This window comes from Palaemon carinicauda, chromosome 28, assembly GCF_036898095.1.
Source record: "Palaemon carinicauda isolate YSFRI2023 chromosome 28, ASM3689809v2, whole genome shotgun sequence".
Classification (NCBI taxonomy): domain Eukaryota; kingdom Metazoa; phylum Arthropoda; class Malacostraca; order Decapoda; family Palaemonidae; genus Palaemon; species Palaemon carinicauda.
Genome location: NC_090752.1, coordinates 42,138,686 through 42,153,599, shown reverse-complemented (window position 1 = coordinate 42,153,599; position 14,914 = coordinate 42,138,686). Strand labels below are relative to the sequence as shown.

The 14,914-nt window shown below is 41.1% G+C and overlaps 1 protein-coding gene across 1 annotated transcript in view; it reads right to left on the bottom strand.

Annotated features, from left to right (window-relative positions):
- The window catches only part of LOC137621525 (tectonin beta-propeller repeat-containing protein 2-like), a 124,564-nt gene that overhangs the window by 22,759 nt on the left and 86,891 nt on the right, over positions 1 to 14,914 (bottom strand). Inside the window, exon 9 of the mRNA XM_068351884.1 lies at positions 6,833 to 6,968. Coding sequence (XP_068207985.1) covers positions 6,833 to 6,968 — 136 coding nt within the window. The remainder of the gene's footprint in view (positions 1 to 6,832; positions 6,969 to 14,914) is intronic.

Genomic DNA, 14,914 nt, shown 5'->3' with positions numbered 1-14,914 from the left:
AGGAAAAATTAGCCTTACCAGAGGGAGCCAGTGTAGTTAGTATCTGGCCAGTCAAAGGACCCAATAACTTTTCTAGCGGTAGTATCTCAACAGGTTGCTGGTGCCTTGACCAACCTACTACTTAACTTCTCTTGAAATTTTGTAATCTCTGAATTATTTAGATAAGTTAGAAATGGAAGGGTTTCCTTAGACAAAGGATGATTTGAGGACAGAGCAATTCCATATATCTCTTTTACTATATAAAGGACCAAAAGATGAAAATGAGAAAACCTTGCCCTTATCAGGACCTCTAGGGAAGGACCATCATGGTATTCTTCTATACGATCAAGTCCCATTGTCACTGAAGGCCTGCCACTGTTTTTGACTCCCCTATGAAAGATACAAACAGAATCTTGAGAAGAAAAACTACTGAACAGTAGGGAAAATAAGACCTTTGAGAAAATGAACTCCGTGTCACTTTGTATTTTGGAAACTATTTGAACTGCCACTTTATCAATCCTATCGTGATATACGAGTGTCATGGGTAGATAGAATAATATAGAAAAGAATGTTAAAACATGTAAAGTTTCTACTCTTAAGAAGCAGAGAGAAGAGGTCCCGCTAGTGTTTACCAGAAGCTGTCACCGCCGTTGATTGAGGTCAAGACATTAATTAGATGTGCCCAGATCAGCAGACCTGGGGCATAAAGGTCGTCTGTTGTAGCAATTCGAGGGGCCAGCGTTTTGGAAGGATCCATAGCATAAGGGGAGTCTGTTGTAGCCGAAACATCCATTTACGGAAGGTAAACGCATGCCTCACTTCAATTATAGCGCCATATGGATCATGATTGCACCAGCAGAACGTTCGGGAAGATGTTGTGATCAAAGTAGGCGTGGTTTTAAGGAAAGCCAATGAGGATAAAGAAAGGAAAAAATTTCCTAATATGGAATTGTCCATAGTTAGCCCCTCCCATACAGGGGTATATAAACTTAAAAGATCATGAGAAACAAAGAAAGAACAAGCGAGAACGAGAAAGCATAAGGACCAGAAGGTAGATTTGACAAGCCTTACGACAACTTGTCCGAGATGTCCGAACCAGTTGACCCCGTCGCCATTACCAACCACAAAGAGCCCAGACCTGAAAATCTACGTTCCTGAATCGTCAAGATCTGCTGTGAAGAGTACCATCATTTCTTTTAAGTATTATTTGTCTGCTTTCTTGGCTGTTCCCCTATTTGCTGAAGTGTAGTTTAATCAGATGATTTTCTTTGTTCAATTCCATGCTTTCCAAGTTTTCAATCAAGAAACATTGATCTTTGACTAGTTGTAAATAAAATTGTGCGAGTTTCTTTCTATACAGTATTTCTTTTCCCATATTTTATCTTGGTGGTTGTTGATTTATCCTAATTTAATTAATCAATTCAAAAGAACCTGATTCGATCCTCCAGGATCGTAACAGTTGGCGACCTTGCCAGGATTTTCGACAATTGAAACAGGGAAAATATAGGAATAAGCAGAATGAGTGAGATTACGAAAGATTTGATAGCTTCAGGGAAACTTCTTGGTCTAGATGGCAATGCTCTCCGTGAGTATGTTTTTAAGAGAGAACAGGAAGTGTTTGAGAGAGACGAAAGAGCAGCTGAAAGACAAGAAAATGAAAGACAGCGAGAAGAAAATGAAAGACAGCGTAAGCATGAGTTAGAAATTGCTCGTTTAGAACAAACTCTTCATAACAAACGATCAGGTAGCAGATCAGGAAGTAATTCAACTTTAAATAGTGACACTGATAGTTTAGATATGAGTGCAGTGCTCAAACTTATACCGAAATTTGATGAGGAAGATGTTACAAAATATTTCATGTCTTTTGAAAAGTTAATGAACAGAGTAGGTTCTCCAAAAAGACAGTGGACTTTGTATTTACAATTAGTTTTAAGTGGTAAAGCACATTGTGTATAGTTGTTTCTCTAAGGATGAAAGAGAACATAATGATACTGTGAAAGAAACCGTACCTGGTGCATACAGATTGGTACCAGAGGCGAACCGTAAGAAGTTTAGAAGTTCAAAAAGAGATGATACTAGTATATATGTAGAGTATGGAAAGAAGCTAGAAAGATCGTTTTGTGATTGGTTGACTTCCGCTGAAGTCGATAATTTTGAAGATCTCAAGAACTTAGTTTTGTTAGAAAGTTTCAAAGATACCCAGACATCAAATTTTATATAGAAGATAAGCGTGAAACATCTTTTGCCGATGCTACGAGATTAGCAGATGAGTACAGTCTCACACATGGTTTAAGTGGCAGTAAAAAGAAAAACGATCTTTTGTCGAGTAAGGCACAACATAGAAAAGGTAGTGCTGATAATAAGATATTAGGAACAGGGATTACCATTATTATTGTTACACATGTGGGAAGGAAGGTCATATTTCTCAGTACTATAAGAGCAAATGGGTAGTCAGTAATTCAGAGGTCACTTGTTACAATTGTAATAAGAAAGGGCATATAGCTAGGAATTGCACAGTAGAAAGTACGAATTTTAGAAGTACAGGGTGGATTTAGAAGAGGTAGGGGTTGTATGAATCAGATTTTTACAGTTAGGCAGATATGCAAGAAATATTTAGCAAAAGGTAAGGAGGTGTATGTTGCGTTTATGGATCTGGAGAAAGCGTATGATAGAGTTGATAGGGAAGCAATGTGGAATGTGATGAGGTTATATGGAGTTGGTGTAAGGTTGTTGCAAGCAGTGAAAAGTTTATACAAAGGTAGTAAAGCATGTGTTAGGATAGGAAATGAAGTGAGTGATTGGTTTCCGGTGAGAGTGGGGCTGAGACAGGGATGTGTGATGTCGCCGTGGTTGTTTAACTTGTATGTTGATAGAGTGGTGAGAGAGGTGAATGCTTGAGTGCTTGGACAAGGATTGAAACTGGTAGACGAGAATGACCAGGAATGGGAGGTAAATCAGTTGTTGTTTGCGGATGATACTGTACTGGTTGCAGACACAGAAGAGAAGCTTGGCCGATTAGTGACAGAATTTGGAAGGGTGTGTGAGAGAAGGAATTTGAGAGTTAATGTGGGTAAGAGTAAGGTTATGAGATGTACGAGAAGAGAAGGTGGTGCAAGGTTGAATGTCATGTTGAATGGAGAGTTACTTGAGGAGGTGGATCAGTTTAAGTATTTGGGGTCTGTTGTTGCAGCAAATACTGGAGTGGAAGCAGATGTACGTCAGCGAGTGAATGAAGGATGCAAAGTGTTGGGGGCAGTTAAGGGAGTAGTAAAAAATAGAGGTTTGGGCATGAATGTAAAGAGGGTTCTATATGAGAAAGTGATTGTACCAACTGTGATGTATGGATTGGAGTTGTGGGGAATGAAAGTGATGGAGAGACAGAAATTGAATGTGTTTGAGATGAAGTGTCTAAGGAGTATGGCTGGTGTATCTCAAGTAGATAGGATTAGGAACAAAGTAGTGAGGGTGAGAACGGGTGTAAGAAATGAGTTAGCAGCTATAGTGGATATGAATGTGTTGAGGTGGTTTGGCCATGTTGAGAGAATGGAAAATGGCTGTCTGCTAAAGAAGGTGATGAATGCAAGAGTTGATGTGAGAAGTACAAGAGGAAGGCCAAGGTTTGGGTGGATGGATGGAGTGAAGAAAGCTCTGGGTGATAGGAGGATAGATGTGAGAGAGGCAAGAGAGAGTGCTAGAAATAGGAATGAATGGCGAGTGATTGTGACGCAGTTCTGGTAGGCCCTGCTGCTTCCCCCGGTGCCTTAGATGACCGCGGAGGTAGCAGCAGTAGGGGATTCAGCATTGTGAAGCCTCATCTGTGGTGGATAACGGGGGAGGGTGGGCTGTGGCACCCTAGCAGTACCAGCTGAACTCGGTTGAGTCCCTTGTCAGGCTGGGAGGAACGTAGAGAGTAGAGGTCCCTTTTTTGTTTTTGTTTCAACTGTTGATGTCAGCTACCCCCCAAAATTGGGGGAAGTGCCTTGGTATATGTATGTATGTATGTGTCACTAGTTAATGATCTTTCTTCAGAATGAATAGTCTCTCGAAAGAAACTAGGAAACATTATGGTGAATTTTTGTCTGAAGGTTTAGTTTCTTCTCTTAAAGGAGGTGATTCAAGGGAAGTAGTCTTGCTTAAGGATACAGGAGTGGCCGTATCACTCGTTAAGAGAGAGAGTGTACCAAGGAATGTAGTAATCAGCATGAAAGAAAAAGTTATGCTAGGCGAGTTTCCGAACACTTGTGTAGTTTGTCCTTTATTAAAGATGAAATAGAAAAGTCAGGTAGTGACAGGAGATGTAAAACTAGCAGTCGTGGATACTTTGCCCGTAGACAGCATTGACATTATTGTTGGCAACGATTTAACTACCTCCAAGTGTGTGAATCCTATTTTAAGTGAAGTTCAAGTGCCTGAAATGATAGTAACTAGGTCAGGATTAGATACAGATTTTGACTACGGCCATAGGTTGTTCGAGGATTCGAACGTAGGTAACAAAGGCGGGGATGATGATCTTAGCATGAGTGTAGCTGAGGAAACCGACTCTATCAATGTTGACAATGTGAGACGAGACGATGGCGTAGCTGTCGAAAGAAGTGATGTACAGATAGACAATGTAATAGGCCCAAGTAATAGCAGCTGTAGTGTTTCAGAAACTAGTACTGTATATTGAATATGGATGAACTAGTTAAGATGGAGAGGGAAGATGAAACACTAACTCGAATTTTTGAATGTGAATTGGATGATGAACCCGAAAATGTTTGTAAGGAAACATTTAGTCTAAAATACAAACTTTTGTGTCGCTATGTTCGTCCTAAGACAGGTAGCAAAGAGGAGGTCATAGAGCAATTAATAACTCCTATGAAACTTTGTGAATCAATTTTGAAATTAGCACATGATGAACAAGGACATTTAGGAGTAAATAAAACATTCAATTGTATAAGTAAAATGTACTTTTGGCCTAAAATGAAAAGTGATGTGAAGAGATATGTTTTAAGTTGTCACGAATGTCACATGGCTGGTAATCCTAATCAAGTATAATTCCCAGGGCTCCGTTATGTAATATTCCATCAGTAGAAGAACCCTTTGAGAATGTCGTAATTGATATAGTAGGCCCTTTGCCCAGAAGTAGGGGAGGGAATATCTATCTATTAACAATCATTGATAGACTAATACGATATCCAGAAGCAATCCCAGTAAGAAATTGCAATGCAAAAACTGTAGTTAAACACTTGCTGAACTATTTCTCTAAATTTGGACTTCCTTGTGTTATACAAAGTGATAATGGTAGCAATTTTGTATCAAAGTATTTTAGAGATAAAATGGAAGTTAGGGATTAAACTTGTAACTTCCACCCCGTACCACCATGAATCACAAGGAATTGTTGAAAGTCTTCATCAAACGTTGAAACGTTGCTTAAGGAAGTTGTGTAATAATTTTGAACATGACTGAGAGGAAAAGTTACCTTTTGTCTTGTTGACTTTAAGATTAGCACCTAATGACATAGATTCGCCTTTCGTGAATTAAATTTATGCCGAGGTTTTCTGGCAAGCCATGGTTCCGAGTTTCAAGGCGATCGATCCTTGAAAATGTGTGGAATTTCACCGAAAATAAGAAAAAAAATTTATAAATTCATTATTTTCATATTCTTAATAAAATAATAATTTTTTACCTCAACAAATTAAAAAAATAAAAATATGATACAAACTTGATTAAAACACATTGTAAAAAATATCACAAAGAAAGCATGGTGGAAAATACCCTTGGCTTGCATCTGCTGACACTTCCCGAGACTGCGCATATTGTGTGTGTTGCTTAAGTGAGATCGTACGCCACATGCTATTGGCTGACATACGAGAGTCTGGTAATCTATGTCCTGGCTGCTGATTGGCCCACAGAGTGCAGCATCTCCCTAGAGAATGATGCTAGGTCAGGAAGCATCTCCTATTGTCGGCTTCCACGTTGCCTTTTAAGAGTTGTACGTCTAGAAGTGTTACTTTACACTCGTGTTTTCTGATACTTTTGTTTACGCTTTTTATTTTAATTATATTCAATCAAACCCTACAAGGACACCTATGATAAGCTATGTAGTAAATATCCTCATCATCATCTACACAGCTAATTCATCGTCATCATCATTCAAATTTCATTGGGGTGAATATCTTTAATGAGTAGTAAATAAAGAATTAGTGAAAAATATTTAAGAATCAGATTTAACTATGTACCAAAATATATTTTTAAAATAGTTTCACAGAATTGTTCCATGTCCTGCAACCTTAAAGTACATAGTGTTTTACAAGGAATTCCCATAAGAGAAATTGTCCATGTCCTGTAGCCTTAAGAAAATCCTTCATAAGAGGAACCGATAGGGGGACAACATTCTTCACAAAGTTATTCAAATCGCACTTTTGGCCTGGCCACATAACAAAGAAAACAAGAATCACTATGAACAACCCTGAACAACCATCACAAGAAGATCTAGATAAGCCAGAAAACATCCCCCAAATATAAAAATAATCAATTACTGGTTTCTATAGAAATTCCCAAACAAAAAATCTCAAACTAAAGCGTGGGTAGAGCTATGAGCTTGAACCTATGGATAAGAGAACTACCATCTGGTAGTATAGCCATATACTGCCAGGTGATATCAATGCTACACTAGAGGGGCTGTGCTATTACAAGGAAAAAATGGAAAATTTTTAGATTTTGGGTATACATTGACATCTAACCAGCTTAGAGAGAAGCAATATGAATGCCAGGGAGGTTCACAGAAAATAGGCTTCTTTAAAAGAAATTTTAAAAATTGGGTACTGCATATACAGTGGATTTTAAATGACTACTATACTATTTAACATACCTTGCCACTCATTTTCATGAAGGAATACACAATTTGATCCAGTCTCTGTCAACCATAATCCTTCATGAGATGCTCTGAGCATTACATTACTTGGATCTTCTGAACCCTGTTCAATCATGTAATCACTTGTTGTTACCTACAAAGAGGAAATAAATGTATAATTAGATAGTATTTACAAGTTGCATATTCACTGTGTAGTAATCTAAACCTACAATTCACAATTTTTTTTATTAGAATTAACATTAAATATGGAGTTAACTTTGGGAGTAAAGCAACAGTCTAGAAAAAATACAAGGTTTAAATAATAAGTTAAATTCAAAATTTTTAAAAGTAATTTGTCTTTTTCTGAGCTATACAAACGTGAGTCCTCTCAGTAAGGAGTATGTTTCAGTGCAAAGCTGGATGGCCGTTGAATAGTTTAACGAGCAGTTAAGCAACAGGTGGGAATAAGGGTGAGGAGCCCCGCCCCATTACCTTTCAAATTCTCTTCACTTATGACCTTACGACTCAGGACTGAAAAGGGCAGTTGAGGAGGGAAGTATAATCTAAAGGCCTAGGGTTTGTATAACTAGGAAAATTACAAATTACTTTAAAAATGTACGACTTGTTCTTACAGGAATACAAACTATCATACTCTAGGTAGGAAGGCTAGCTGCTTGGTGGGTAGGAATTCCCCCTAGAACCAAACTGGTAGGTTCTTTTTCTTCTTCTCAATCTCTACCTTGTCTCATATGGGAGCAAAGGAGAGTACCCCAGCAACCTCCTATATGTCTATCATTGTAATGAACAGGCTGATAGGACCTGGTGCTGTCTATAAAGATTGGTACGCAGTCAAAGGAGGGACCCTTTCCCCCCAAAAGGTTGGTATATATCCCACCATCCTCACCATCATCTATGGAGGATGGAGAACTTCTTTAGGTTCTAAAGAATGGAGCTCTGAAGTTTAGTTCACCAGCATCAAGTCATATCTAGCGAGGAACGTTCCGTCCCAGGGGCTAGTCATTCTGCCTCCATTCCAAACTTGCATCTATATGTTGACATAGAGAAGATGCTTACCGTCCTGTACGTGAACTGGCCTAACTAGACCACTAAGACAAAATGCAAAAGTGTTAGGGGACTTGTGGGTACACCTGCAGAATAAAGGCTGTGAAGGTGGTCTGGTGCATACATACCCCAACCTTCAACACCTGGCCAACTGCAAGATTCCTCTTAAATGCAAGGGTGTGGCCTAGCCCCTGACTTCACAAGTTCTGGTCCTAGCTGGTACCTTCACTTTCTCATCAGATAAAATGTACATTACAGATACTCACTAAGTCCAAAAGAGATCATGTTCTAGATACTTTGTTCTTGGTTCTGCCAGTGCTAACGAAGAGTTGCTGACACGCGGGTCTAAGGTGTTGGGTATTCTTCAGATAGCATCTCCTCTCCGTACCACTTGGCGCTTCACACAGCAAACCTGGGGTCATACCCCAAGAGGCTCTATGTTTGGCCATGTCCCTTGGCACAAAACAAAGGAGCTCCTTCCACCTATCAGAGTGCGAGACTAAGGCAGAGACTGTAATTCGCCTAAACTCTTTGCAGATAATAAGACAGCAGAGACAGTCTTGAGAGTCAAAACCTAGATGAGGCCTTCTCAAAGGCTTGGACTTGAGGTAGTCAGACCTCAATATTCGTGGATTCTACCTTTACGGATTCGGAAGCTCATGATACAGAGCCGTATAACCCACTAAATAAAAATTCATCCATTCACGGTTTCGCTATGAGTACTCTTCCGGCCTGACTTTCAAACCAACTAAGCTCCTGTGCAACCAACATGCTTAATGTATTTTCCCTCTTTGCAAGGCACAAACCCCCCTTCTATCACAGACTCGGGCTCGCTCTCACATCTTCTCTTCTAGCACTTAAGTCCTCTTTGTGTAGAATCACGTAGTAGTGTAAAAAACCTGTACATATCCAGTGGGCTCATAGTGATTTTCGTATAAAATGTGATAGGTATGGCATGCTATCCCACGTGCCAAACAATTGCATCATGCCTCAGACTAACTGCATAGAACTCCAAATGTAAATGGTTGGTAGTGTTGAACTGATACTTTTTCTTATAGTTTTTATCTTGTTAGTGTATTCCTTTTTAATGGAGAAAACATCAAGAGAGTGGATAAATTCAAATATTTGGGATCTTTGCTGGATGAAACTGGAACTGGGGAAGGAGAGGTGAAGTAAAGGATACAATCTGGATGGAAAAATTGGAAAGATGTGTCAGGTGCATTGTGTGACAGGAAAGTCCCAATTAAACTTGAGGGAATGGTAGGCAATATAAAATAGCCGTGAGAACAGCAATGCTGTATGGCAAAGAAACTCTCCCAGTTAAGAGGACAGATGAAAGTAGATTGAACGTAGCAGAGATGAGGATGTTGCGCTGGATGTGTGGAGAGACCAGGGAGGATAGAGTACGAAATGAATATATCAGAGGTACAACAGGGGTTACAGAAGCTTCAAAAAAGGCCAAAGAAGCAAGGTTGAAACAGTATGAACATGTGATGGGGCAGAATGAAAAGTGTGTTCACCGCAAAGTGATGGAGATGGAAGTTTCGGAAAAGCAACGGAGGAGAAAACCAAAGAAGAGGTAGAGAGACTGTATCGGGGAGGATATGCAGGAAGAGAAAGTAAATGAAAACATGATATATGACAGATTGAGCTGGAGAAGACTCACCAAAAACAACAAACCCATATAAATGGGCTAATAATGCTCTAAAGATGATTAATTGTTTAATACTCTAGTGTAATGACAGAAATACTTCATTTAACTGAATGGTAATCCCCTTTACGATTATTAGACTTAATAAACGAATTGGTTTTCATCTCATCAAAATGTTATGTTAGCCACACGTGGTCGAGATGGTGTAGGATCGAGTGTGCATTCGCAGAGGTGTAGAGAGGCGTAACAAAGGAGTAGTTGTGTCCGCGGTCGAGAGTTTGTGATTGAGTGCACAAGGTAAACAAAGGTGTAGTTGTGTGAGCCTCGGGTGTAGCTGTGCGAGGTAAGCTCAGAGCGCAGTCTTCGAGTCGAAGCGATCAGTGTAGAGGGGAAACATGGTTGCTCCCCTTATTATTATGTGAAATTCTTACTTTCTCCCTTGTAAAGGGTATGCACTTGTTTTAGTTATAATTTATGTGCTTTAATAACACTTGATATTGTCTATTGTGGTTATCTTTTTAAATGTAATATGGTTATAATAATTTTGCCAGTATTGAAACTGTTTCATGCTGCGCTTGCATGTGGTTGGAATTGTGCTACCAACCACAAGTTAAGATGTGCAATATTATTCCCAGATTTGTGAAATTGTGTATTCTTTAGTAGCCAGGCTAACTGTGCAGCGTTACCAGTAGGTTAGGTAAGAGTACAGTATAGCCTAGGCTACGAATTGCATGTTGTTTGACATAGGATCGTTGTCCTAAATGAAGACTTTGTATTACAGGGTACCAGTTTGGAGTACCTGTCATGTACTAGCACTTGTAGAAGTAAGAATAAAAAGACCTCGGGAACCAGCCTTTCCCTCAACCTCCACTGCAAATGAAGATCCGTCCTTCTCCACAGCAAGAGTCAAGTTTAACTTTAAATCTAGGCTTAGAGTATTAGCCTATACCTATGTTGTACACAGTATTAGCCTATGCCAAGGTTTGGTTTGTATAGATAGGCTAACCAGGAATAAGTTGATTGTCCTAAATTGAATGGTAACCTCCGAACGTATGTAAGGACAATTGACGACGGTAAGAGTTTAATGAAAAGTCATAAGTGGAACGCCATGACACTAGTGTTACTGTATTGTTATATTAACTACTGTACAGTACTGTATACAAAATACCATATTTTACAATGACTTTGAATGGAGCAAGTCAACTTGCCAAAAATAGCAAACACTTCTGTTACCTTAGCTAATTAAGCTGTACTGTAGGGATAATAATGTACATATATTACAGTAATATACACTACAGTATCAGCGAATGTTATATTAGATAGGAAAAACTGTTTTGTTATCACAGTATTTCATTTACCTATAAGTGTGGCGATGACTAGTGTTATGTGTTAGGAGTTAACCCACCTTAGAGTAGCAAGTATTACTGAAGTGTGTTCATACAATAATACAATACTTATATTGTGATAGAAATCAAGTAAAAGCTATATAGTGTAGTACCGTGGTTAGCTAGTGTGTCAGTCGACCTTGTGTAGGCAATGGGCAGAGAGTTGATTGGATTTATGGATTCTTACTTTTCACACATGTGTCTGTTACCTAACCCCCAGGAATAAGGAGAGCTGACTGTACATTCTGTTGGCTGGAATGTACCTTGCTGATTAATATATGCCGTGAGACGCCACCCAAATATGCATCTGCTTCGTCAGCTTGCAGAGAGAGTGCAAGGTCATGCCCCCTTGCTTGTTGACAAGGTCATGCCCCCTTGCTTGTTGACAAGGTCATGCCCCCTTGCTTGTTGACAAGGTCATGCCCCCTTGCTTGTTGACAAGGTCATGCCCCCTTGCTTGTTGACAAGGTCATGCCCCCTTGCTTGTTGACAAGGTCATGCCCCCTTGCTTGTTGACAAGGTCATGCCCCCTTGCTTGTTGACAAGGTCATGCCCCCTTGCTTGTTGACAAGGTCATACCCCCTTGCTTGTTGACAAGGTCATGCCCCCTTGCTTGTTGACAAGGTCATGCCCCCTTGCTTGTTGACATAGGCTACTACAGTAGTGGTGTTACTAAACAACACTACTAATTGTCTCCTCAAACATTCTTGGAATACTTGCTGCACTAGGAAGACTGCTTGCATTTTGAGAATGTCTCTCTTCTCCGGCTCAAACACCCCGAGACGAAAAGGTTGTCTAGGTGTTCTCCCCATCCTTACTTTGATACAGCTGAAAACAAATGTATGTTCGGATATGAAGAGTCAAGTGGGACTCCCGGTGAGGTTTTCCTCGTAGAGTCACCATCTAAAATCGACCACAACTGAGGAAGGGTGGTCAAGTAGACTATGCCAGCGCCAAGCTTATACTTCAACCTCTGGTTGGGTATGAGATTTGGTTTCTCCCAGTTTACCTAAAATCTGATCTAGCTCCTATAGTAACTGCCTCTCTGAGGATGCGAGGATCAGCCAATCATCGAAATACATCAGCCGATGTATCCCTCACGAGTGAGTACAAGCACCTATAAAGGGGAATACCCGTGTGAACACCTGGGAGTGCATGTACAGTTCGAAGCATAGAGTCTTGAACTGGTAAACTGTACTATACAGCGAGAAGCGGAGGTACTTTTGAGAGGATTGATGAACAGGCACTTGAAAATACAAGTCCTTTAGATCCACTGACAGCATAGTCTCCCTCTCTGACATAAGACATCACAGACTCCACTGTTTCCATCCTGAACTTCATTTGATGAAAACTTTTTCAGAGGAGAGAGAGGTCGATGACTAGTCTCCAGCTCCAAGGTCGTCTTCTCCACCAGGAAGAGTAGAAGCCCAGAGACTCGTCTGGAACGATTTTAAGTGTGTTTTTCTCCAACATCCCCTCAACCACTGCTCACAAGGCCACGGCTTTCAGCGATGTTGGATGACCTACCGGAAACTTTATTAGTAAATGAGATGGGGATCCGGTGGTCCTGATAAGGTAATGAATCACCGTCCCAAAGGACACTGACAACCCAAGACTCGATCCCATGTCTCTGCCAAATCCCCCACTGGCAAAAGAAGTATATCTCTACTATCGGCAGCGGGAGGGAGGAACCCCAGCAAGAGCATTTCCTCTCCGTACCATCTTCGAAAGGCCACCCTTCTTGAGATGATCAGGCTAGGTTTTAAAGGTCATTCTTAAATGGCAAAAGCAAGAGACAGTGACAATGCCCTAGAGCTTGACCTTATAAAAATATGATCAGTGACAATGCCCTAGAGCCTGACTTTAAAAAAATATGATCAGTGACAATGCCCTAGAGCCTGGCCTTATAGAAATATGATCAGTACCCAAGCCCTCTTCCCTCCAGCTAGGACCAGGGAGGGCCAAGCAATGGCTGCTGATGACTTAGAAGTTTGTCGTATAGGCTCCCTCAATCCCCATCCTTAGCTCATATACTGTAGAACGTGAGTTTACAGGTACTACTGTACAAGAAACTATTGAGCTTCAGTGGGTCTCATAAAGGCTGTGCATACACAGGATCCTTTTGGGAAGAGATTGCTGGTGGTGCTGACTGGGGTCTCGGAGCGGGTGAAGGGCATTTCCTCGATCCCTATCCTGCAGACTTGGCTGCTGCTACCCTGAAAGAAACAGCATGCTGGGTCAGGGAGTCCTGTGAAGCAGTCTTCTAAAATACCACTGCTGCCTATCCATACAACACTTAGGAAGGAGATAAGTGGCCCCTTGCACCAATGGGTTCCTTTACAACAACGGTACTTCCACGGTAACTTGTTTTGAAACAAAATAAACAAAGCATCCTGCCTCTTCAAAATCCAGTTAGCCCACTGGTTTGTAGACTGGTGAATAAGGAAGGTCACAGCCTTCCCATCAGACAGCACAAGACTTGTATTTTCTCCAAACACTCTGGGGTTGATAATCTAGTTGTGTTTGTGAAGTGCAGTCACACCTCTAGCTATGAAAGAATCAGCTTACGAAATTTTCACTTTATGAAAGGAGATGCGAAGAATTTTACGACTCGCATCACGAAAAATGTTTCGGACAACGAAAGGCGGTACGGAGCGGGAGACCGACCGTATCCGAGACGGATTTTAAATTTCACGCGCCGCCAGCCCGTAAACTCACTACCATCCTCCTACGTTCTCATAGGTTATCTCCCTACTCGGATGCTACTAGTTACCACCATGAGATCCCGCTCTACTATTGGTCGGCATCTACTGTACGGTATCCCATCATGCATCTATGCCAAGCTCCTATGTCTTTTCATTCCGGCAGCGGTATCATACGCATTGACTTCGTGTTTGTGATTTCACTTTCGTATCAATTTTACAGTACGAACTGTTTTCGTATGTGATACCTACTATACATCATTAGCCATGGGTCCTAAGAAAGTCACTGATGTCAAGGGAAAGAAGAAGATGACACTTTCCATGGAGATGAAGATGGAAATAATCAAGAAATACGAGGCTGGCATGCGATTAAGTGTGCTCACAAAGGAATACAGTATGGCCAAAATCCATCTACGATAGGAACGATCCTGAAGCAGAAGGAAGCTATCAAAGCAGCAACACCTTCTAAAGGCGTGACTATTTTCTCCAGCAAGAGGAGCCACGTCCACGATGAGTTGGAGAGATTGCTGGATAAAGGACAAAGAAATGGCTGGAGACACTATCACCGAAGCGATAATCTGCCAGAAAGCCAGTGCAATTTTCGGTGATCACGTGCTACCTCAGGCCGAAGCCGACGCAGGAGAAGGAAAATCGAAGCAGGAACCCCCAGAGTTCAAGGCTTCTCGTGGGTGGTTTGAAAAATTTAAGAGACGCTCAGGCATTCATTCGGTAGTGCGTCATGGGGAGGCTGCAAGCTCGGACACGAAAGCGGCCGAAGCCTTTGTTAAGACGTTCGACGAGTTGACTGTCCGGTAAGGCTACAGTCCCCAGCAAGTCTTCAATTGCGACGAGACTGGGCTTTTTTGGAAATAAATGCCTCGTCAAACGTAATACAGGGCATAAGAAAAAGAGGCTACCTGGGCATCAGCCTATGAAGGACAGGCTTACCCTTGCACTCTGTGCAAATGCCAGTGAGGACTGCAAGGTGAAACCCCTGCTGGTGTATCAATCCAATACTCCTCGAGCCTTCAAGACCCACATAGTCACTAAGAAACATCTAAAAGTGTTGTGGAGGGCTAATTGAAAAGCCTGGGTAACAAGACAATTGTTTTTCGAGTGGATAAATATTTGTTTTGGCCCGATTGTGAAAAAGTATTTAGAAGAGAAGCGCCTCCCTATGAAATGCCTGCTGGTGCTACACAAGGACCCTACTCACCCTCCATGAAGATATTGCAGCAAAATATTCCTTCATCAAGATTCTCTATCTTCCACCAAACACCACCCTTCTCCTCCAGCCCAT